The sequence below is a fragment of the Zea mays genome, chromosome 2, assembly GCF_902167145.1.
Source record: "Zea mays cultivar B73 chromosome 2, Zm-B73-REFERENCE-NAM-5.0, whole genome shotgun sequence".
Taxonomy (NCBI): Eukaryota; Viridiplantae; Streptophyta; class Magnoliopsida; order Poales; family Poaceae; genus Zea; species Zea mays.
The window spans coordinates 34,630,137-34,655,394 of NC_050097.1; the positions used below are offsets into that span (position 1 = coordinate 34,630,137).

General features: G+C 46.6%; 1 protein-coding gene across 1 annotated transcript; it reads right to left on the bottom strand.

Annotated features, from left to right (window-relative positions):
* Nucleotides 1–7,493: 7,493 nt before the first annotated feature.
* On the bottom strand, nt 7,494–13,161 carry LOC103646273 (protein NLP2). Its single transcript, XM_008671003.3, has 5 exons — nt 11,228–13,161; nt 10,676–10,717; nt 9,813–10,535; nt 9,438–9,561; nt 7,494–9,280 (listed from the first exon to the last, which is right to left on the bottom strand). The coding sequence occupies exons 1-5, from the start codon at nt 12,116–12,118 to the stop codon at nt 8,265–8,267; spliced, it is 2,796 nt and encodes a 931-aa protein (XP_008669225.1). The 5' UTR covers nt 12,119–13,161; the 3' UTR covers nt 7,494–8,264.
* Between the last annotated feature and the right edge of the window lie 12,097 nt (nt 13,162–25,258).

Here is a 25,258-nt window from a genome sequence, read left to right on the forward strand (position 1 = left end):
AAGAAGCAAAATTCGGTCGCTCTTTCCACCGCCGAAGCCGAGTACATTGCCGCAGGTCATTGTTGCGCGCAATTGCTTTGGATGAGGCAAACCCTGCGGGACTACGGTTACAAATTAACCAAAGTCCCTTTGCTATGTGATAATGAGAGTGCAATCAAGATGGCGGATAATCCCGTCGAGCATAGCCGCACTAAACACATAGCCATTCGGTATCATTTTCTTAGGGATCACCAACAAAAGGGAGATATCGAGATTTCTTATATTAACACTAAAGATCAATTAGCCGATATCTTTACCAAGCCTCTTGATGAACAAACTTTTAACAAACTTAGGCATGAGCTCAATGTTCTTGATTCGCGCAATTTCTTTTGCTAAATTGCACACATAGCTCATTTTGTATACCTTTGATCATGTCTCTTTCATATGCTATGACTAATGTGTTTCTCAAGTTTATTTCAAACCAAGTCATAGGTGTATTGAAAGGGAATTGGAGTCTTCGGCGAAGACAAAGGCTTCCACTCTGTAACTCATCCTTCGCCGTCGCCCTGCGCCTCTCTCCATCTTTGGGGGAGAAAGCAAAAGGACTCCGTCTTTAGTACAATCCTCACTCATTTATTTATGACCAAAGGGGAAGAAAGTACTTCGAGGGCTCTAATGATTCCGTTTTTGGCGATTCATGCCAAAGGGGGAGAGAGTATGAGCCCAAAGCAAAAGGACCGCACCACCACCAATTTCAAAAAACTTAGTTTTTCAAAGAGTATTTTCAATTGGTATCCTATTGTGTTCAAAAGGGGGAGAAAGTAGTATTTCAAAAATGATATATCAAAACCCTCTTGAACACTAAGAGGAGGATCTCATTTAGGGGGAGTTTTGTTTAGTCAAAGGAAAAGCATTTGAAACAGGGGGAGAAAATTTCAAATCTTGAAAATGCTTTGCAAAATCTTATTCATTTACCTTTGACTATTTGCAAAAGAACTTTGAAAAGGATTTACAAAATAGTTTGCAAAAACAAAACATGTGGTGCAAGCGTGGTCCAAAATGTTAAACTAAAGAAACAATCCATGCATATCTTGTAAGTATTTTTATTGGCTCAATTCCAAGCAACCTTTGCACTTACATTATGCAAACTAGTTCAATTATGCACTTCTATATTTGCTTTGTTTTTGTGTTGGCATCAATCACCAAAAAAGGGGAGATTGAAAGGGAATTAGGCTTACACCTAGTTCCTAAATAATTTTGGTGGTTGAATTGCCCAACACAAATAATTGGACTAACTAGTTTGCTCTAGTGTATAAGTTATACAGGTGTAAAAGGTTCACAACAAGCCAATTAAAAGGACCAAAGTTGGGTTCAAAATAGAGAGCTAAAGGCATCCCGAAAGGCTCCCTGGTCTGGCGCACCGAACTGTCTGGTGGCGCACCGGACAGTGTCCGGTGCACCAGGGGACCTCGCGCAGAACTCCTCAGCCTCGGAAATTTTCAGAAGCCGGCGCGCTATAATTCACCGGACTGTCCGGTGTACACCGGACAGTGTCCGGTGCTCCAAGAGGACGCGGCTCTAGAACTTCGCAGTCTCAGGAATTTGCGAAGACTGCTCCGCTATAATTCACCGGACATGTCCGGTGTACACCAGACTGTCCGGTGAACCAGCAGAGCAACGACTACTTCGCGCCAACGGTCACCTGCAGGCGCATTTAAAGCGCGTCAGAAGCACGCAGAAGTCAGGCACGCGCGCGCTGGCACACCGGACATTGAACAGTACATGTCCGGTGTGCACCGGACATCCAGGCGGGCCCAGAAGTCAGAACTCCAACGGTCGAATCTCATCGGCTTTGGTGACGTGGCTGGCGCACCGGACATGCCCGGTGTGCACCGGACTGTCCGGTGCACCATACGACAGACAGCCTCCACCAACGGTCATGTTTGGTGGTTGGGGCTATAAATACCCCAACCACCCCACCATTCATGGCATCCAAGTTTTCCAGCTTCCAACCACTATACAAGAGCTAGCATTCATTGCAAAGCACACCAAAAGAGATCAAATCCTCTCCCAACTCCATACAAAGCCTTAGTGACTAGAGAGAGTGATTTGTAGTGTTCATTTGAGCTCTTGCGCTTGGATCGCTTCTTTTCTTTGGCATTCCTTCTTGTGATCAAACACTCACTTGTAATTGAGGCAAGAGACACCAATTGTGTGGTGGTCCTTGCGGGAAGTTTGATTCCCAAGTGATTTGAGAAGAGAAGCTCACTCGGTCCGAGGGACCGTTTGAGAGAGGGAAAGGGTTGAAAGAGACCCGGTCTTTGTGACCACCTCAACGGGGAGTAGGTTTGCGAGAACCGAACCTCGGTAAAACAAATCCTTGTGTCACACTCCTTATTTGCTCGAGATTTGTTTTGCACCCTCTCTCACGGACTCGTTTTTATTTCTAACGCTAACCCGACTTGTAGTTGTGTTTATATTTATAAATTTCAGTTTCGCCCTATTCACCCCCCCTCTAGGCGACTATCACCCGCGAACCACTCGTCCCATCGCAATAACTCTGCGGCAGGACAGGCGGCACCTTTGGCAGGCAAAGCAGGCGACGCTTCACCTCCGCCATAATGACCGCGTCAAAAAAGGTGCGCCACGTCATTCGATTTCGTATCCTTTTCCACTTCCTCTTTCTCTCTCTTGCCACAGGGACCGGGAAAGGGGATACTCCGAAAGGAATCCTTCTCCGCGAAGGAAGCGGGCCCCGAGCCCCCCTACTGATCAGAGGTTCGAAGGCTGGTCCCTCGGAAGGGTTCAACAGCCGCCTCAGAGCACTCGGGCTCCGCGCCCACTACTGGTCAGAGGTTCGAAGGCTGGCCCCTCGGAAGGGTTCAACGGCCGCCTCAGGCCACTCGGGCTCCGTGCCCACTACTGATCAGGGGTTCGTAGGTTGGCCCCCGAAGGGTTCGACAGCCGCCTCAGAGCATGCAGAGCGAGGGATGACCCTAGGTACGTTCGATACATAACCAAGGCTCGGGCTACGCTCCCGAGGTACCCTAGGACATTTCCGAGACTGACGGGAGCGATTTTGTAACGGAATCCCACCAGAGGGAGGCATCGAGCCCTCGGACCCCGTCAAAAGGGGACCGGGTCCAGCGAATCACCCGCAGGTACTTTTGGAGCGCGCCTCCGGGCCACTAGCCGACCCCTAACGAATGGGGCATGGGCGTCCACTCGGATTACCCGTTAGCAACTCACTGGAGACACCATGTTCGGCGCCCTCCGAGGGCAACATGGCGCTTTCCCCCTCCTTCTTGCAGAAAGGCGACACATGGGCGTATGAAAAAAGCCGAGTCTGTCCTTGACCGTCCTCTCGCTCTGTGCGGAGGCTCGGGGGCTGCTCTCGCAAACCCGGCTCCGGCCAAACCATTGACAGCGTCAACATACCAGCCCGAGAACTTGGGACTCGACTATGCACCCGGGCTACGGCCAGTTCGCATGAGGGAACAACCAGACCGGCCGAAGCATCACGAAACGCGCTAAGACCTCGAAGGAGTCAAACCACTCCTCCGAGGCCTCGGGGGCTACACCCTGCGGGTGCGCTCGCGCGCACCCACCGGAACGAAACGCAACTGAGAAAGGCCGGTCCCCTTGCAAAAAAGTGCGTCAAAAGCCTCCAAGCGAGTATCAACACTCCCTTCGAGGCTCAGGGGCTACTGTCGAGGACCATAATTAGGGGTACCCCCAAGACTCCTAAATCTCAGCTGGTAACCCCCATCAGCACAAAGCTGCAAAGGCCTGATGGGCGTGATTAAGGTCAAGGCTACGTCCACTCAAGGGACACGATCTCGCCTCGCCCGAGCCCGACCTCGGGCAAAGACAGCCGACCCCGGAAGATTCACGCCTCGCCTGAGGGTCCCCTCAAGCAACGGACGCACCGTCGACTCGCCCGAGGCACAGCTCGGGTAGGCTTCGCGGAGAAACAACCTTGGCCAAATCGCCACACCAACCGACCATATAGCAGGAGCATTTAATGCAAGGATCGCCTGACATCTTATCCTGACGCGCGCTCTTCAGTCGACAGGGCCGAAGTGACCGCAGTCACTTCGCCGCTCCACTGACCGACCCGACAGGAATACAGCGCTGCCTGCCCTGCTCCGACTGTCGTGCCACTCGCCAAAGTGAGGTCGACAGCGGCTAAGTCTAGCCTCGGGCGACATAGGAAGCTCCGCCTCGCCCGACCCCAGGGTTTGGCCCCCGTCTCGGCCTCGGAAGATGGACTTCGCCTCGCCCGACCCCAGGGCTCGGACTCAACCACGACTTAGAAGACGACGAACTCCGCCTCGCCCGACCCCAGGGCTCGGACTCAGCCTCGGCTCCGGAAGACGACGAACTCCGCCTCGCCCGACCCCAGGGCTCGGACTCAGCCTCGGCTCTGGAAGACGATGGACTCCGCCTCGCCCGACCCCAGGGCTCGGACTCAGCCTCGGCTCCGGAAGACGACGAACTCCGCCTCGCCCGACCCCAGGGCTCGGACTCAGCCTCGGCTCCGGAAGACGATGGACTCCGCCTCGCCTGACCCTAGGGCTCGGACTCAACCTCGACCTCAGAGGAATCACCACCTCGCCCAAACTCGGGTCCGGACCGGCCACGTCGCCAGGGGGGCCATCATTACCCTGCCCCTAGCTAGCTCAGGCTCCGGGGAACAAGACCGACGTCCCATCTGGCTCGCCCCAGTAAACAAGTAATGATGACACCCCGCATGCTCCATGACGACGGCAGCTCCCAGCCCCTTACGTCAGCAAGGATCCGACAGCCCCGACAGCTGTACTTCCGCAGGGCTCCAGCTCTCCTCCGACGGCCACGACATCACATGAACAGGGTGCCAAAACCTCTCCGACCGCCACGACGGCATGTACTTAGGGCTCTAGCTCCTCTCTGCTAGACACGTTAGCACACTGCTACACCCCCCATTGTACACCTGGACCCTCTCCTTACGCCTATAAAAGAAAGGTCCAGGGCTCTCGTACGAGAAGGTTGGCCGCGCGGGAGAATGGGCCGACGCATAAGGCTCTCGCTCTATCTCTCTCCCACGCGAACGCTTGTAACCCCCTACTGCAAGCGCATCCATCCGCCCTGGGCGCAGGACAACACGAAGGCCGCGGTTTCCCCTTACTGTTCTCCCCCTTTGTGTCCCGTCTCGCGCCGACCCATCTGGGCTGGGACACGCGGCGACAATTTACTCGTCGGTCCAGTGACCCCCGGGGTCGAAACGCCGACAGGTACACTACCGTTATAAAAACTATGTTATTTACCATAAAACACTATAATCATTAAAATATTCAATTCCGTAGTTTAGATGAGAAATAAGTGCAAGAGCATCTTCGACACTGCCTTGTACAGTGTCGTATCTTGTGTTATATAACACAAGTTGTAAATCTTTATAAGAAATTTAAATAAGTCATTTTATTTATTATAGATTAAAACTATTTTTAAAACTATTTAAATTGATATTATAAATTACAGCTCCACAGTGGACTTGAAAACTAGAGCCATCCAAACACCTCCATAAAAAATAGCTCCAATAATTGTCCTACTTAAAAACAAAACTAAAGTAAATAGGCACATCCTCTAGTGTCCCAAATATACAACACCTCTACAATTGTCCTATCCCTCGATCCAACCCATCGAAACATTCATCGCCCACAATTCCTTCTTCCTTCACCATCACCACCCACATCTTCCTTGAGCCCTCCCGATCCCTATCCCTTGCTTCTTGTTGTGTCACCCTCACTCGTTGCCCACGCCTCCTTCCTTGCGCCCTCCTGATCTCCATTCCTTTTTTATGCATCTCCCACTCGACCCTATGCCATCCCGCTACAACACCCCTAGAGCCGATGCCCCTCCACATGTTGTTGTGCCGCCCTCTAGAGGTACCACCAACCTTCTCTCCCTGAACTGGCGCCCCACCGCCCTATGTTGCACCTCTCCGATCCAGTGTCGCCCTTCTCTCCTAGGCTACTACCCCCGACATTAAGGTTGTACCCCCATCACACTACCTGCCCTACGGTCTCCTGCCTATCATGCCCATCGATGGACCAGAGGCAAGCCCCTAAGGTACATAGGTCCTCGCTTGAAGCTGTCATTGGTGCGATTCTAGGAGGTTGACCTGGTTTTTGCCTAACATCTCATGGGAGCACCTAGATGGTAGTGCCATGTCACAACCTATGCAAGTTGCAACACCTTCATCTACACATCAGTCGTATCCTAGCATCGTTAATCGTGACTGGATGATTGTTGGGTCTGTGAACAGTGGGCCCAAGCACTCGAGAGCGGTGTGACAGGTGGCGAACAAATGGCACAGGTGCACGAGAAAACCTTGAGCAGGGAACTGTAGTGTCTTGTTATGTATCTCCCATCCGTGTATAGAACGAGAGTATATATAGGTAACCAGGGGACAGGTAGACTAAAGTACCATCATGTCCTCGGTTACCTGCTACATTCACAGAACATTCCACATAACGGGCAGCATAGCAGAACCCACTAATCCTAACTGCACCTAAAACTCTACCCCTGTTGGGGCTTACAAGTGGGTCCCAGCCACAGCCGAGTGAAGCCTAGGCCCCAACGTAGGATGCTAGAGGCCTTTGCCCAAATGTTGATCCCTCCGCTTTTGGTGACCGCCGAAGGCGTCTTCGTCAAGATGTTGAATTCGTCAAGCAGAGGGGCCTTCGTCCGTCCGACATGGGAAACGACGAGTCTCATTGCATGGTCCTCCACGCAGTCGCCTTTGGCGGGGCGGTCGAGGACCTCATTGCCGACAGGGAGCGAAGTCTCTCACCGTTCCAGATCATGCGTCCAAACATGGTTAACTCTAACCAAGTGAGTTTGGTCGAGGTCGTGTTCGGCCTTCGCCCTAATAATAATACTTGATTATAGGTATGAAGTGTCTGATCTATGTTCAATGATGTTGATTGTGTATGCATCACCTGAATGATTGTGGCTATTTGGCTCTTTCGCTCTAACAATTAAATAGAAGCAACTTGAAAATGGTTATATATTAACTTTTTATAACATAATACCCTCCCAAGTTATCATAGTTGTGCCCGTTAATTTTATACTTACGAGGCTTCACGACTAGCAAGTTTGTAAGAAAGAGAATCTGTATAAAACATTAATATCATTGTTTGATGCTGAAAAGAGATATTAGGCTATCTTCATCATTCTCTATCACACCTCCTATTTTAAACTTCACTACACAAACAATGTTATTTACAGTATAAAACTATATTTTACACAACTATATGCACGATCTACTGGACATAGTTTTAGAGTAAACGAGTAAGATAGTCTCCAGCAGCTTACACATCATACCTGTCATCGCATCTTCTATTTCAAATTTCACTTTATAAATACCATATTATTTAAGATCATCGCATCTTCTATAATGTTTAACAATGTTTTACACGACCATGTGTACGATCTACTGGAGACAGAGTAAGCTGCACAAGCGCCATGGCCAGTGAGACAACAGACAAGAATTACACTGTAAGCCACTCCAGCTCCTCGAGCCGTCGAGTTCTCTACCACGATTAAACTACCTCCAGGTCCTCCACCATAGTACAAAGTTCCCCAGTTTCACGCGAATTGGCAGTGCAGCCGTTCCCTACCGCGGAAACTTTCTGCGAACTGTAATTCTTCCAAGTTGGACGGCTTCTGATCAGTCTGAATACAAATAGTAGCTATCCCGTCCAGACTCACGAGCTGCACCACGCCTTCAACGGCACGCCCAGGCGCCGCGACACGACTGGAAACCAACCTCCACTCCCCGCACTCAAAGCCAAAACGTCAGGCTGTCACTCGTAGTCGTAGGATATCGGAGAAAAGATTTCTCGAAACCGACTCCAAACTGCATCACGTCCACATGGTTCTGTAAACGCTGCAGGCTATATCATAGCCGCAAATCGCCGATCATACAGACCGACGGGATCCGGAGAGAACTAGATTCTGAAAATTCGGAACACAGCAAGCTCAGAAACTTGGTGTCGCGTCTTAAAACCTCCCATATTCATGGCAACAGATTATTGCCACGACTTTTGTGAACAAACAACAGATTATGGCAAGGCCTTCACGGCATTGTTTCAGCCGTGCGACGAGTATTACACTTCTCCTTTTCTGCACTCGCCATTTTGTATTGAGCGTAGACATGGATCCATTACGGCGACAGCAGAAGGCTAAAACCTACTACAACAGTCAACGTGCCATGACCCAGGCTTCCGTCCTGCCGTCATGAGCTAGGCGCTTCCTTCCACCTGCAAGCAGCAGCTGCTGCTGCCCGAGCTGCTGACGAGGCAGGGGAGGTCGCGCACCTGCAGCTTCACGCTGCGCGAGCCGATCGAGTCCAGGACGTCCACGCACTCCTGGAGGTCGGCGTCGTTCGCCAGGATCACCCACTCGTCCTCGTCGTCCTTGTATTTGAGCTGGAACGCTCCTGTCGCCAGCTTAAACCTCTTCGCTACCTCTTCCAGCAGGTGGTACCAGCCCATTGCCGGCAGGAACTTGAACCGCACGGTGTCGCCGTTACAGGTAGCTTTCACCGTCAGTGCATCGCTGCTGCTAACTTTGAGGGCACGTCCTGGGTTCCCCTTGAAAGCAGGCTGACTTGAGGCGCTGCCGCTCGAAGAATCGGTTGTGCCAGAGGTGGAGGGAAGGGTCTGCTCCTTGGTGGCCATGGTGACATCTGCTTGCTGTACAGATCTTGAGTCCCTCACCGTTGTTTGGCCTTCGACGCTATCCATGTGGAGGGAGGTTGGAGAATCGATGTAGCCTGTTTCTCCGGTACGCGAAGAATTAACAGCACCGACGGGATATAAAGGACCGTGTGCGTCTTCGGAGTTTGAATGCTGCGCGATATTTGCGATACCAGAAGCATAGTTCCTGCTGCCTTCGTTGTTGATTGCCAGCATTTGGACTTCATCACCTACCCTTGTAGGTATACTGGAGGCATGAAGTTGGCTACTTTCTCTTTGCCATCCATCAGGCGAAGAGAAATCCTGTCCTGGTTCTGGGCTAGATTTTTCCTCCACTGTTTTTACGCCCGCAGATGAGGTAGGCATCTTATCCGGAAGGGAGGTTGCTGGAACAAGAGATCCAGTGGCAGGATCGTACTGCAAGGATCTGTCCACACCATGAACCGATTTGATGACCTTCTCGATCTTCTTCAGTGAACGGTTGACCTTGTTTATCTTTCGAGATGGCCATCTGGAAATTCCATGTTGTCTGCATATTCGTTTCAAAGTTGTTGGACAAACTGCAATGGTGTTTATAGGCAAGTGTCAGAAGTAGTTCATTTCATAATCACCTAACCTAAGAAATTCAGCTGCGGTGATGGCATTATCTTCAGTACTGTGAATGTCGCAGCAAAATTAGATTTAACTGGGACTTCATAACAGTACAGTAGGGCTCACCGCCAAGGCTCATTGCAGCATCCCTGAGGCTCCCAGAAAAGTATTTGCGAAGAACATCCAGACTAAAATTCTTTTCAGATGTACTGCGTTTTTTCTCTGCAACTCGCTTTGAGCTACTCCGTGCCTGCAGATAACAAGGTTTCTCATCAATAGGGTGCAATAACAAAAGTTCTACATTTTAAAATAAAAATGCAAGCATCACATTGCACTATAGCATGAAAACTGAATATAGTCCATCTTGACAAAAATTGCAATACAGGGCACAAGATATTTAAGTGGTTTAGATACTACTGACTAGGTATCCAAAAAGTTACATATCTCAATGAACAGTTTTGAATGACTGGATAGAATAATATATTCATGATAGCGCAGCACCTTAGCAGGTTCTCTGTCTCCTTGTTTGTCACCCGAAGATAGATCATGGAATGCAGATTCTGTGATTGGCTGGTCATCATGTGAGGAACTTTCAGAGTTACCAGTTGGTAAACAACTTCCATTAGTCTTCTCATACATTGGTTCAGTAGCACTAACACTATCGGTCTCTGCTTCAGAAACTGTTCGCAAGCTTTTGCATATTCTTTGCATTGTGCTGGAAAGGCTGTTTAATAACATCTGCTGCTCTCCACAGCCCTTGCAGTTGACTGGGAGAAAGAATTCTAGTATGTAGTCATCCTTACCAGTGTACGTACTCCTCAGTCGGATGGCTACAGCAGCATGCAGACCAAACTTACGAGCATGGTGTGCAAGCGGGTAGTCTTCGATACTGTACTCTCTTATATCAGGCGAAAAGAATGGAAGATTAGATTTAAGGGCTCGGCCTGCAATACCCTGCCCTTTCTCAAGATGACGTTCAGCACATGCATGAAGAAATCCCTGCATCTTTGCATCGTTAACATAACAAGCTGATTCATGGATACGAAGTACTGATTTTCCTGGTTGCGAATCAAGCCTGATATTCTTTGCGACACAAAAACCATTAGCGGTGCCGTTTGATGTAGGGATCCATGTAAGGGCCAAAGGAAGCATATGTGCATGGCAAATAGCTCTTAGAACATCCAAAATCTCTGTAGAAGCATATTTCTGATTTTCAGAGTAAACCTGCAAATGAAAAGACGATGCACACATTGATCATGAGTAGGTAAAGAGTAAGTATAAGACCAAGAGTGATGTCATATGGAGCATGTTAAAAGTGAAGTTGTCTGCAAGAGTAAGTACAATACCAAGAGTAAGTACAATACCTTCTGATTGCTGCGATCTGTTGTTGTCTGCAAGTTCACACCCTACACAAGCGCAATGGGATAAGTATCAAATATAGGATTGGTTATTTATGACTAAACTACAATTTTGACAGAACTAATTGCTTATATACTCGCTCTGCCCAAAATATAAGGATTTCAGTTTTTATCCTAAGTCTATCCTAAATTTGACCAAGTGCATAGAAATGAACAACAATATTTACAAATTACGATGCCAAATGAGCATTACTATATCCAATATGCAATGTATTTTCATAGTCACTTCTTTGATCTGGTAAATGCTAATATTCTTCTCCATCAATTTGGTCAAACTAAGAATAGTTTGACTTAGGACAAAACCAGAAATCCATATATTTTGGGATGGATGAAGTTAAAAATAATAATAGTAGTGACAAATGAACAAAACCCAGGCCAAGAGTAAATGTTATATAAAAATACCAGAGCTGCTTGGACTACTTATGAGTACTTCAGCTTAACATTAAGCATTGATGTCACTAAATAAATATCCCCAATCTAAAACAAATTAGAACTTGCCTGCAAGGCATCACAAACAATGTCCATCTCTGCATCAAAATCAGGTTTCTCCTTGTTTGTGACAAGTTCAAGAACTGCACAACAAGAACCCTTGCTGGGATCATAAACTGGCATAGCAAGTGACCCTCGTATTTCATGAAGAAGAGCATGCTCCATTCTCAAATACTCTGGCTTACTGTAATACGTAACACTTGAGGTCCACTCTGGCACCCCAGATATGAAGACCCTCCCTGGAAGCCCTAGGTGCAGACCAGGCTCCTCCTTAACTGAAAACAAGAAATTTCTAGAAACTTCTCTGTAACCTGCAAGATCCTGGTCAAGTAAATAGGGCTGCTCGGATGTACTCAACACGACACGACCATTGTGCTCAACAGGCATCCAGACTTGGGCAAGAACACCATCGCTCAATGACTTCCTGAACAAAGATAGCGCCATGAGCATCCTGTCTGCAAGAATGTTGCCAACCGACCTCGGAATGATGCTACTCCCTTGTTGTGAACCATTATTTGGAACAAGCCCATCTGAGTCTTTTAGTCCTCTGTCCACTTCAGTTGGATTGAATACTGATGCTGAGTTGATCCTTTGAGCAAGTGATGCTGTCACGTCCATAGGTCCAGGATAGGTGTCAAACGACATGTCTTCTCTCACAGCAGAAGCACGCGGAGATGACCCCGAAGATGACCACAAGGCAAACATATGTTGCACAGACGAGGGATCATTCAGCAGGGAGAATATGTGATCAGCAACTGATGGGCTGCTGAGCTCCGAGTATCCATCAAAGCTCGTCATGGCAGCACCACCAAAGGGATCATCAAAAGATTGCATGGGGCTGCCGATGTTGCTGATGTTACTGTTGCAGCCGGCACGGTTGGGAGGCGTAGGCACATCCATGGTTTTGCTCCACTCGTTGAGGCAAAGATCCTTATCCACTCCTAGCAGGCTGATATGGATTTGGAGCACTGTATTGAGCTCCGGACAGGATATAAAGAAGAGCACTGTCTTCTGGCTGAATAGAATCTTTGTTCAAACACAAGAAGCAATTTAATACACTAGCAAAGCAGTATCTGGCTATCTGCACAGGATACAACTTTTGTTCTGCAGAAATGCCCTGTTGATAATGCAGGTAGACCAGCACTCCAAGACTCCTCGACCACCAATCAGTTCCGGAACCCAAAAGGTCAAGCCTTTGCATGGAAAGGTCGCCAAAGGTAATCGCTTAAAGCGTTTTCACAGCAGCAAAAACTTCGGCACAGGAAAGACCGTACGACAGGCAGGTCCGGCGCCAATGGCGATGAGCCTGCAAGCTAGCAGCCTCCTTCGACGGAGACCAACTCCCTGATCCCAAAAAGCCTCCAAAGGCTCAAATTAAGCACCAATTGAATCGACAGAAAACCAAATTCATGCCAGCACCCACCCTCCCGGTCCCTATAACCAACACGGCATCAAACATCCGCACCAAACCAGTTTCTCCAATCAGCAGAACACCGCCTTCAACGCAGAAACTCCGAACACAGCCTTCGACATAGAAACTCCGGCACCAGGCGGCAAGAACAGCGTGGAACCGCTCGGCTTGGCCGAGCCACCAAACCAGTTGGTAGCCTCCAGACCCTCTCAAGTCTCAATCACCTAACAATCATTGGAACATGGGACGAGAGCCGCAGCGGCGTCTCCTCGACTGGGGCTGAGGAGAGAGAGGAGAATACGGGGAACCGGGGATAAGGATCGTAGATCTGAGGGGAAGACGGGGGAAGGAATCAAAGGCGACTGGGACACCCACCACAGCCACCAGGTTGAGAGGGATGGCTAGACGGCAGAAGATTCCAGTCCGTGGAATTCCCAAGCCAGTGCGCTGTTTTTTTTTTAACGCCCGAAGCGCAGTCGTATTCCTTCCTCTCGCAAAAACCTCTCTTCTTTTCAGGGGTTGCTGAGAATTTTGAGAGAGGAGGGACAGCGCGAGGCTGAACAAACTTTGGCGCGTATCGCTTCCGCGGATTAGTTTACGAGATGAGGTTAGTGCGCAGATTAATTTTGTGATTAGTGGCACTGGCGTCGCGCTAGTGGCCGTTTTTTTTTGGAGGGGGCATCGCGCACGGTCTCCGTAGAAAGTTTTCGTGTGATTCCATCTTCCCTTTTTTATGAGGAAATTGCCTAGTACAGTAGACTTTTATCAGAGAGAAGAGGAGGCTGGTTTTGAGTAGTTGCAACTTGCAAGTATCTTGCAGTGTTTTCAAAAAATCAACGGAAGACCACACAAAGACGAGCACTTATCTCTACTAACTATTAAGGGGACAGTGTAGACTGCCCCCGCCTCACCAGTCCAGCACGCACGCCGCGAATCCCGCGCAAGACCGCCCCCCACCGCGATTCCCCTCCCGCCCGCGGCAATCACGCGCACGACCACCCCCCGCCGCGATTCCCCTCCCACCAGCGGCGACCCCCCCCCCCCGCCCGAACCGGATGCACGACCGCCAGCAGCCGCCTCTGCCATCTGATCCGCCAACCGGCGCCGCGAATCCCCCGACGACTTAGCGCGCCTCACCTTCCCCCGCCCGCTCTCCAACGACATAGCGCGCCTCGCCTACCCCTGCCCACTGCCACGACCTCTCCTACAACGCCTTCTCCGGCCGGCTCCCCGACAACATCGCGCACCTTGCCTCCACATTGACGGGACGGGGAGGATGAAGGAGCACCGACAGAGAGAGTCCGGGCGGAGGCGTAGTGCCGGCTCCCAGTGCGGCGGTCTCCCATCGGCGTGTGAGCCCGAGGGCGAACTAGCGCTGGCACGTGGTAGGGGAAGCCAAGGAATGCAGTGATTCGGCGGGGGTCCGGCATCTATGAACTCGTGCATCCTCGTCGCTAGGAGCGCCTTCTTCCTCGACCACTTCACCTCCGTCCTCTTGCCTCGCCCAACAGGCCAGATCCGAGCGCCGCGACGCTCGATCATCGGAAGTGGAGGAGCGGCCAGCCAGGGGGAAATCGAAGGGGAGCACGTCGGTACCTCCTCCCTTCGCCCATGACCAACAACACCGCCGTAACTGCCTCCTCCCTGACGGTGACGAACTGGAGAACGGAGAATACAACCATCCAGCGCTGACCAAGATTGTCGCACCCTGTCCAATGTCCATCCTGCCAGATCTGACGCCGCTCCACAGCAGTCAAGAGGGTAGTGCGCCTCCGCTCCTTTTACTGCTTTCTTTCATTTCGATTTCTCACGTTTTGGTTCCTAGCTACGCACCATCCCCATAGTCACGGTAATGTGATCGATGCGTTATGCGGAAATCGAGCGTCAAGTGCTTACAAAAAATGTGCGCCATAATTTGATTTGTTCAATGTTTACTGAGCACCCCTCCTTGTTTTGAGCTAGGTGGAGTTAGTTTATCCTGATCATGTATGTAAGCCCTGGCCAGTGGCTACATAGGAATTTTTCAGCAACAAAAAAATTGACACAGTTCTGAAGTAGGCATTTCATTATGGCATTTATGCCATGTTTTGTGCCCCCTCCCTCTCCTGACAGGAAACCGTAAAACATGATTTAGAACGTGGAATATCCTTCATGAAAACATGGTTAGCGCTTAGCATGGCTATAAGATGGCAGCATATATCTTGCTAATATGTCTCTTTTTTATCTTTCATTCATGTAGGCCAATCATTTCTCGAGGTTCGACCAAAACCATTGGACATATTGTTAGACCTACTACACCCAAATCCTCTGTCCCCACTGTAAGTGCATTTGATAGCATTGAAGATTCAGATGACGAGGAGGATCTTGTCCCAGATGCCAAGAATGATAATGCTTACTTGGCCCCAAGCAGTGCTATTTTAAGTATCAGATCGCTAAACAAGTGACACCAAGGATATGTTGTTTTACCTGCGGGTCGTGCCAACTTGTGCTAGCCTCATTCCAGTTCACTTGATTCAGGATAAAGTGGCCTCAATCATGTTCAGGTATCCCTTTTTTGCATTCCATTCTATTGTTTTGTCTTCTTATTTGTTGCTCTTAATTTGTTTATCAAGACTTTTAGTACTGAAAAATGGTGTGACCCTTAGCATGAAAAAAATATCTACAACATCCACATGAGAAAGTTACAAGTGCTTCACACTCTATGATGGTATCATTTCCGATCATCTAGCAGTGATGCTGGTCAGGATGATCGAGCAGCTTTGAAAGAGTGATTTGCTTTTTACTACATCAAGAGATCTTTGGAGGTAGTTCACTCGTCATCTTTTTTCCATAATATATTGATTTCGGAATGTAATGTGACCTATTTTCTGACCTTGATATTTAAAATAGGCTTATCCTTGTATTTACATAATGTGACTTATTTTCCATAATATATTGCTATTGGTGAAGGCTGACCAGGTCAAACATCCTACATGACCCACAACAATGTAGTTACATTCTTTGGTATGAAGCAATATGAATTACAAATTTTGCGTCATCATTCCAGATACCTGACTATCATGACATTATAAAGCATCCAATGAATTGTTCGACAATAAGAAAGAAGCTCGATAAGGGGGTATTCCAACTTGGAGCGATTTGAGGTGAGTTACATGATTTGTTTAGATTGATATTTTTATTGGATAATGGAAAATCTATTCAAAGTAATCTGTAAGCTTGATTGTGAAAACAATATGGTTGAATGCAAGCATACAAGAATGATTTACACATTTTTGTATTGTGCCAATTTGCAGATGTACTTAGTGAGGCTGGTGCACCTTGTGGGCTGCCACAAATTTAAGATATAGTTTTTTTTTCAGACCCTAATACATGTTATCGTCATGTTCATTTTGCACTTAAAAATGATATTAATTAATCCAAAGCATGGATAGTTGAAGTTGTTTTTCTTCATGTTTTACCATGTTCCTATATATTACTAATAGGGTCTTGGTACAGAGCTATCATCAAGATAGCTGATTTAGTGTATTGTTTGATGTAGATATCCGCGTTAAGGAATTGACATGGGAATTTTTAGCCAGGTAAATTAGCAATCTTTGCTATCTTTAAATTCTGATTCTCAATACCTTATAGATTCCCTCTCTCTCTCAAGACTTGCACTTGCTCAGTGTTTAGAAGCAGCTACAAATCTTGGTAATTAGTTTAACACTGAAAATGTCCTATTGCTAACAAATCTTAGAAGCAGCTACAAAAATGCTCATGACTAGGGGTTCGTATCAAGGAGAGCTTTAGGTGGCCTTTTTTGGTGACAAGCTGAACATTGGAAGGCCCAGTTCTGTCGTAGTATCTTTCAAAATGGCCCAGTTAACAGAGCAATAGACACCCTCCTTGAGGCTTCACTGCTTCAGAGCTTGAGCCTGCCATTTGTAGTTCTTCTAATCGATGACAAATATAAACATTTTGCCCAGTAGAGGTGAATGGGGAACATGATTCTGTCCATGTGCATGAACAACTACTAAACTTGACTGGACCCATAACGAAATCTAACACATCTAGGTCTGACAATTTGTCAGTTATTTCACTCTTTAGTCCTGATGCTAACTCCTGGTAATAGAGGATGCGCTGTGCAGATTTCACGGTGGTGATATGCGCTAAGCGCGGAAATAGGATCGTTCTCACATGTATAGTTGCTAAGTGACGGCAAAAGATTACCACTTGTGGAATTTTTTTCTATGCCGGACATGGAGTCTCTTGGAAACATTGAACGGTTTTGGATAGCATATATGCATCTTTGAATATTTATTATAGTGGCGCAACAACTATGATAATGAGTTTAGATAACTTCATATTTGATAGCGAGAAAGTGTTTAAGACATAGTTGTCCTAAACAAGTCTTACACCATGGCATAACATCATAGCTAACTAACACACATAGACTTTGAGTATGGCTGATCCATATTTGTTTTTTCTTACTGAAAACGTAGAAACACATGACTGATCTTGAAACATGCATCGTATGAGGCCCATCTGCCAAATTGTATGAGGTCATGTGCCACGGGAAATGAAAAAACCCTAGCGGTCTCCTCCGTCGGCGGCCTCCACCGCCCATTCCTCTTCACTGTGTGGCACATCGGCCACATCCCCTGTTGGCAGCCTCCACCGCGCCACCGGTCGCTCCTCCCCCGCCGGTGGCCTCCCCCCATGAATTTTCCTTGTGTGATTGTCGCCTGAGTGACCTCTTAGTGTTTAGGGAAAATGTTGATAATATGCTCTTTTAGTATTCAAATGTGAAATGTCTACAGTTTACATTATGGTTGGAGCCAATATTTATTTTTACATCTATCTCCAACAATCATGTTGCATGATGTACCCATGTTAGGTTGGTTAAGCACTCTGATTTTCCCACTGGTAGCCTCATGCAGTGGGGGGATGATCATGTTTCTATAGTAATCAGCCAACAGGTTTGCTGACTCTAATAGAATTTTACTGATGTCCCTGACATAATGTGCATTCAACTTACTCTAACATATAAAATTAGAAACAAACAAGTGCTTTTGAGAAGTCGTCATGTTGCTAAATGAATCCAAATACTATAGTGAACTAATTATCTGTATTTTCAGGGAACTTTAGTGAAGTGGTGAATGTGGAGCTATCAATGGACCAAATGGTATTGAATGTGTTGCTCTCTTATTCTCTTGTTCTAGGGATCTATGTCGGTTGCTCTCCTTAACACCTACTATTTGTTTTCTTAGGTTAACCTTCCTCGTGGCCATGGATATATTGCGTCCAAGAAGAGAGCTGATGCTGAGAAGGCTCTTCTCTACATGGATGGTGTATGCATTCTACCCTATGCTTATTCTATTTTTTTTGTTGAAAGGTAAATGGCCAACAAGTTCTAAAAATCTGCATGGTGTCAAATTGATGGAAATGTTGTTAAGTTGAGATTCACGCTAAAGGTTGCATCACCTATGAAAGCTCTGCCCCCTCCAAAACGAGATGTTACTCAGATTGATAAAGGTGTTAGCAGTGCTGAAAAGGATGTCCAGCTGCGTCCTAGGGAATGTAATCTTCTGAAGGTTTCAAACCATATAATCACTATTCATTATTTTTTGCTTGTTACTTCTGCTCGTATCAAGGAATTTCCCTCCTTAAGGTGCACGTTCAGCTCTATCACGATTTAATTGTTTACATACTTGTCTGCAACATCTCCATGAAGGAAGTCAGGTTCACCACATGAGAAACGGTCTTCAAATCAAAGGGCTGAATCACCCAGGCGTCCACCTGACCCATCACCTAGGCGTCATCCTAATTCTTTGCCTATTCGTCGCTGATCAGATCCTTCTCCTGTCAGGCATGGTGGCACACCTCCTCGCACGAGACCACTATCTCCAGTTAAAGAAGACCAAATATTTATTTATTTTTATTTGCAAGGAATCTTAATTATCATAAAAGAGGAACACATTATGGTAAACCGATACAGGAAGATAGTGGATTGTCTTTCTCTAATAAAATAGGGATAATTTATGATAGGTCATAAAACTATAAATATAAGTAGTACAAGAATAATATATGTACGTAGAGAATATTTTATGAGACTTTGTAAAGCTTCTCATCAAACTGGGCCAACTAGACACAATTTGCTATGGTTTCCTTTCCCAAAAAAGGGAGTTTGCATATCAATGAATTCTATCATATTAATCACTATTCTTATAATACCCTGTTATGCCTCTCGCCCGTGTGGGTTGTTGGCCGACTGGCCTAGCACCGTAGCTGACGTCTGTTGCCCCCGATTCTCGCACCGCACTCTCCCTCGCACGCCGCCGCTATCGTCGTCCCCAGATCCGTGGTCTTCTTTCCTGTCCAGACGGTATTACATGTTCCTGTTGTAACGCACGAACACTCACCTAGTTTTATTTTAAAGCAATAATATTATCGTTAAAGACAAGACGGATCATTAATATTTACCCCTTAAACCCATGAGTTCAAACTAATCTAAATACACCTCATAAACCTTCTCACACACTCATATCTCTACTAAATTCACACAGTGTTTTAACCCCAACCAAATCCCACTATCAACAAAACAACGTTCTAGATCATTTCATTTATCTACTATCTCTTACTTAAACGCATTCAACGATCATTATTTATTGAATCATCCTCAACACTACTTCAACAATCAATCCTTCAATCATGACCACGATAGCCAACGCGCCTGCGCCTGCGCCCCGCCTCTCTCGCCTGCAACCGATGCCGCCATAGCCACCACCGCGGTCGCTAAGGATGAGGCCACCGCCACATCATCCAACGCGGACACATTCACCACGACGACCGCGCTCGCCTGTGATGTTATTGGCCGCCGGAAACGCAGTCCCCGCGATCGCCGAGGACAACACCGCCACTACAACCTACACATCGGAGGCCTTCACCGTGACGACCGGGCTCGCCTATGTCATTATCGGCCGCCGGAACCGCCACCCTCCACCATGCAAACTCCTAGCGTCCAGCGACCACTGCGACCATCGCAACCGCTGGTCAAAGCCACACCAACACCCTCACCCTCGCCCTGCATCACCGTCGCTCGCCCTCTTCCTGCTCCACAGCCCCTCGCCATGCACACCCGTCCTTCCTCGTCGACAAGGACGCAAAGGTCTTCGTCGTCGGGCGCAACGATCTTGTCGGTTAAACCATCGTGTGTCGCCTCCTCATGCTTGTCTTCACCTGCGTCGTGGCCCACACCCACGCCAAGCTTGACCTCACCCGCCAGGCTAACTTTGAGGCCTTCTTCACCGCCGACGCCGAGCGCCCGCGCTATGTGGTCCTCATGGCCTCCGATGTTGGAAGCATCCATGCCAACTCCGCCTTCCCCACCGACTTCATCACTGACAACCTCTAGATCTAGATCAACTTTGTCGATGTCGCGCTGCGCTCTATTCGCAAGCTGCTCTTCCTCGGCTACTCCTATATCTACCCCAAGTTCGCGTCACAAACCATCACGAAGGGTGCGCTCCTCTTCGGCCCGCTCTAGCGCACCTGAGTGGTACACCAACCAGCGCTCAGTGACAAGGACGCACGGGCGCCACCGCTAAGGCTGGCCCCTGCTGTCGTCTACCGAATGCTCGAGTACGATATTGAGACCCTATTCTGGCCTCATGTCGTGATCATTCCTCGGGCCACTAGTGTTGTTCCACATGCCATAGTTCTCGGTATGTCAAACCATTCAAGCTCACTATTGATATTTTTAGGAGAATGATGATAGTGGACAAACCAATGGCTATTCGACTAATGATGATGCCTATACAATTGATGAGGATGAGAACAGTGAGGATGAAGAGGTGTACATATTGGTTAGTGGTTAGTGAGATTATCAGCTTGTTAATTTCATTTGGCTTAGGACGATAGTAATAAGGCATGTGGAGACAACGATCTCTTCAAACGATAATTATGCAATAGTCGTTTGTAGAGTTGTCGACTTATTCATCGTGGATGTGATTTCTGGTTAGCTAATCAGATTTAGTTGGTGATAGGAGGACATTGAGGCAGTGATGATAGACCTAGGTCTTGATGGTGATGAACAGGACAATGAAATAGAGAGCAATGAAGAGTATGTTGAAAAGGGTTATGCAATCAATTCTGATTATCTATTGCTAAAGTATATGCACTATTGTGCAATGTACATTTCTACTCACTACAAGAAACTAATAAATGTCCGTGGGTTAATTTAAGAACGTGGGTACCGACGTTCTTAATTGAGTTATGTTCGTGGGTTAATTTAAGAACGTAGGTACCCACGTTCTTAAATTAAATTCGTGGGCTCGTGCTAAAACCGTCGAACTTATCGTATTAGGAACGTGGGTACCCACGTTCTTAAGTTAAATTCGTGGGCCACGTGGACACCGTCGAACTTAACCCAAAACCTAAATTCTTAAGTTAAATTTGTGGGTACTATTATTTACTTCACTAACTCCTATTATACGACATTGGCCACCTGATCACATTTTAGTTATAAAGATGCAATAACTATATCAAAGTTGTTGACTCTTTCTTTCTTGCTAATATGATTTGGATATTGATTTAGGAGGATCACGAGAATAGGATGGAGACTCGAGTATGGAGGAGAAAGTCAGAGTTTTATGAATCAATACGACACAAAGTAGATCAAACACAGAGAAGACACAAATTTAACATGGAAAACCCCTCCAAAGCGAAGGAGAAAAACCACAAGCGCTGGCCAGCAACAATATCACTATTTTTCGGGTGGTTACAAATCGCAGAAGATTTACAATGAGGTGACGTTCTGTTGCGGATTACAAGTGTATTTATAGATGCGAAACCCTAAGGTGAGTAGGGAATGATCTGTACCGTGGGGGCGAAGCCCCTCGCACCCCCAGGCGTCCCTGGGTTGTGGGCCAAAGGCCAGTTGGCATCGCTTCGCCCGAGCCTCCCGCGATGGGCCTCCGCTTCGCACACCAACTTGGCCGCCTTCTTCAGAATTTGGATCACAAAATCAACAAACTGCACCTTGAGACAAATTCCTTGTAGCATCGTAATAGCAAACTCCACCTCAAACAATGCATCATCATCATGCCACCGCCAACAGCCACTAGGGGATAATTTGTAATAACAACTAAGCTTGAGCATAGCTCAAACTTAGTAACAGGAACATGCTTCATCATCATATCAGCAGGATTATCATGAGTACTGATCTTGCATACCTTCACCAAACCTTTCTCAATGATATCATGAACGAAGTGATAACGAATATCAATATGTTTGGATTTCTCAGTAATCATATGATCTTTGGTGAGATAAATAGCACTCTGACTATCACAATGAATGGTAATGCAAGACTTAATTCCACATACCTCTGAATATATACCTTTCAACCATAAGGCTTCCTTAGTAACTTCTGCAATTGCCATATACTCAGCTTCTATGGTAGACAAAGCAACAATATCCTGTAGACGAGCTTTCGAACTCACTGCTCAATCTCCAACAGTAATGACATAACCTGAAAGTGATATCCTCCTGTCTAAATCACCATCTGAATCAACATAGCCAACCAGACCATCTCCAAATTTACCAAAACATAAACAAGCACTAGAAGAACCACGTAGATATCTGAAAATCCACTTAACAGCTTTCCGATGCTCTTTACCAGGATTAGACATGTATCTAGCAACAACGCTCATAGCATGAGACAAATTAGGATGAGGGCAAACCATAGCATACATGAGTGACCCAACAACACTAGAGTATGGAACTTTTGACATATACTTAAGATCAGCATCAGTTTCAGCACACTGTTTAGCAGACAATTTAAAATGAGGAGCCAACGAAGTACTCACAGGTTTAGCATTTTGCATTTAAACGACGAAGGACCTTCTCAATATAACTCTTCTGGCTCAAGTACAACAATCCTGACTTTCTATCCATGACTATCTCCATGCCAAGGATTTTCTTTGCAGCACCCAGATCCTTCATATCAAATTCACTACTAAGTTGTGCCTTCAAAGCAGTGATTTCCTTCATGCTCTTGGCAGTAATCAACATATAACAACAAGTATGTAGGTGATCCATTAACAAACTTAAGATAAACACAACTATCATATTGAGACCTCTGAAAGCCATTAGAAAGAATAAATGAATCAAACCTCTTATACCACTGTCTGGGAGATTGTTTCAGACCATATAAGGACTTCTTCAACTTGCACACATAGTTTTTCTTTTCTAGGAACAACGAACCCTTCGGGCTGGTCCATATAAATGTCCTCCTCCAAATAACCATGTAAGAAAGCAGTTTTCACATCTAACTGCTCAAGCTCATAGTCATGCATAGCAACGAGGCTAAGAAAGGTACGAATTGAACTATGCTTGACAACGGGAGAATAGACATCAGTGTAATCAATTCCTGGAATCTGACTAAAACCTTTTGCAACTAGCCTTGATTTATAGTGCGGAGGCTCTTTTGGAGTCATACCTTCTTTTCTTTTGAAGATCCATTTGCACTTAACTGCCTTTTTGCCAGGAGGCAGCCAAACAAGTTTCCAAGTGACATTCTTCTCAAGAGAATCCATCTCTTCATGTATAGCACCAATCCACTTTTCACTATCAGTAGACAATATAGCTTCTGAGTAATTCAATGGTTCCTAAACATTATCAACCTCTTCAGCAACAGCCAAAGCAAAAGCAACATTGCACTCTTGAATCAATCTTTTGGGCCGAACTACCTTCCTCCTAGCTCGACCTTCAGCAAGAGATTGAGGGTGAGACTCCACAATAGGTGACGAGGCACTGGTAGGAGATGAATTTTCAGTAGGTTCAGCGGATGGTGGAGCATGATCATCAACATCGCCCATGTGCTCCACCTGCACACTGATAGACTCAGAATTTTGGTTCGTAGCACTGGTAGATACATCTGAAGTGAACATAGCAGATTCATTGAACACAATGTTCCTACTATAAAATGCCTTCTCTGTATCAGGATTCCACAATTTATATGCTTTAACACCAGATCCATAACCCAAGAAAACACCCTTAATTTCGCTAGGCTCCAGTGTACCATTATCAACATGTGCATATGGAGTACAACCAAACACTTTCAACTGAGAATAATCATAGGGGGAGCCAGACCAAACCTTAAGTGGAGTTTTCTTATTGATAGCAGTGCATGGTGAACAATTGATCAAATGACAAGCAGTGGAAGCGACCTCGGCCCAAAACTTTCGGCTCAAATCTGAGTTGGACAAAATACACCGAGCCTTGGAGATTATTGTTCTATTCATACACTCTGCCACACCATTCTGCTGAGGCGTATATGGTATAGTGTGGTGCGTCATAATGCCCTCCTTCCTGTAAAAAGAGTTAAAATCACCAGAACAAAACTCCATACCATTGTCAGTTCTCAGAACTTTCAGCTTCCTCTCAGTCTGCTTCTCAACCATAGTCTTCCAAACCTTGAAAGAATCAAAGGCATTTGATTTTTTTGCTTAAGAAAATAAGGCCAAACTCTACGCGACTTATCATCAATAATTGTCAACATGTAACGAGCACCACCATGAGAAGTTATACATGACGACCCCACAAATTAGCATGAACATAATCAAGAATGTTTTCGGTATTATGAACAACATAACTAAACTTTACCCTTTTATGCTTACTGAAAACATAGTGCTCACAGAAATCAAGGGTATCAGCATGGCACCCATCAAGAAGACCTCTCTTACTTAATTCTGCTAAACCAAGTGCACTCATATGGCCAAGCCGCACATGCCAAAATTTAGTAGTCTCAGGATCAGAAGCAGCAACAACATTAGCAGAGCTAGAAATACCTCGTAGCACATATAAGTTTTCAGCTTTCAAATCACCTTTAATAACCACAAGAGAGCCTTTTGTTACCTTCATGATACTGTCACCAGCGGTATACTAATAACCTTCTGTGTCCAAAGTACTCAAAGAGATGAGGTTCCTGGACATGGATGGAACATGCCGCACTTCTGTCAAAGTACGCACAACCCCATCGAACATCTTGATCTGCACGGTTGAGAGCACCTAGAGGGGGGGGGGTGAATAGGTGATCCTATAAAATTAAACACTAAATAGCCACAAAACTTAGTTATAGAAGTGTTAGTGCGACTAAGTAGTTTTGAGGCGAGTTCTTGTGGACAAAACAATCACACAGAAAGCAAACACAAGAGACACGCGATTTTATCCCATGGTTCGGCCAAGTAACACTTGCCTACTTCCACGTTGTGGCGTCCCAATGGACGAGGGTTGCACTCAACCCCTTTCAAGTGATCCGATGATCAACTTGAATACCACGACTTTCTTCCTTATAGTCTTTCTCCTGTTTGCGAGGAATCTCCACAAGTTGGAGCCTCTCGCCCTTAAAATAAAGATCACAAAGAAGGCACAAGAGTAAGGCTAGGAGAGCAACACACACAACACACAAATCCGCAGCACACACGCACACAAGCCAAGACTTGAGCTCGAAACGTAGCACAGAGAGTTCACAACTCGAACGGAGCTCAAATCACTAACACAATCGATCAAATACGCGGAGGCAGAGTGTGGGAGTCTTAGAATGCTTAGTAAATGCTTGGGTATCTCCTCCATACGCCTAGGGGTCCCTT

What these genes read in the sequence shown, in the direction of transcription:
- LOC103646273 (XM_008671003.3), bottom strand. Translation starts at nt 12,118, where the DNA reads ATGGATGTGCCTACGCCTCCCAACCGTGCCGGCTGCAACAGTAACATC. An exon ending in CAGATCGCAGCAATCAGAAG is followed by an intron (nt 10,536 to 10,675) that starts GTATTGTACTTA and finishes TTTCATTTGCAG; the next exon opens with GTTTACTCTGAAAATCAGAA. An exon ending in GAGACAGAGAACCTGCTAAG is followed by an intron (nt 9,562 to 9,812) that starts GTGCTGCGCTAT and finishes TGTTATCTGCAG; the next exon opens with GCACGGAGTAGCTCAAAGCG.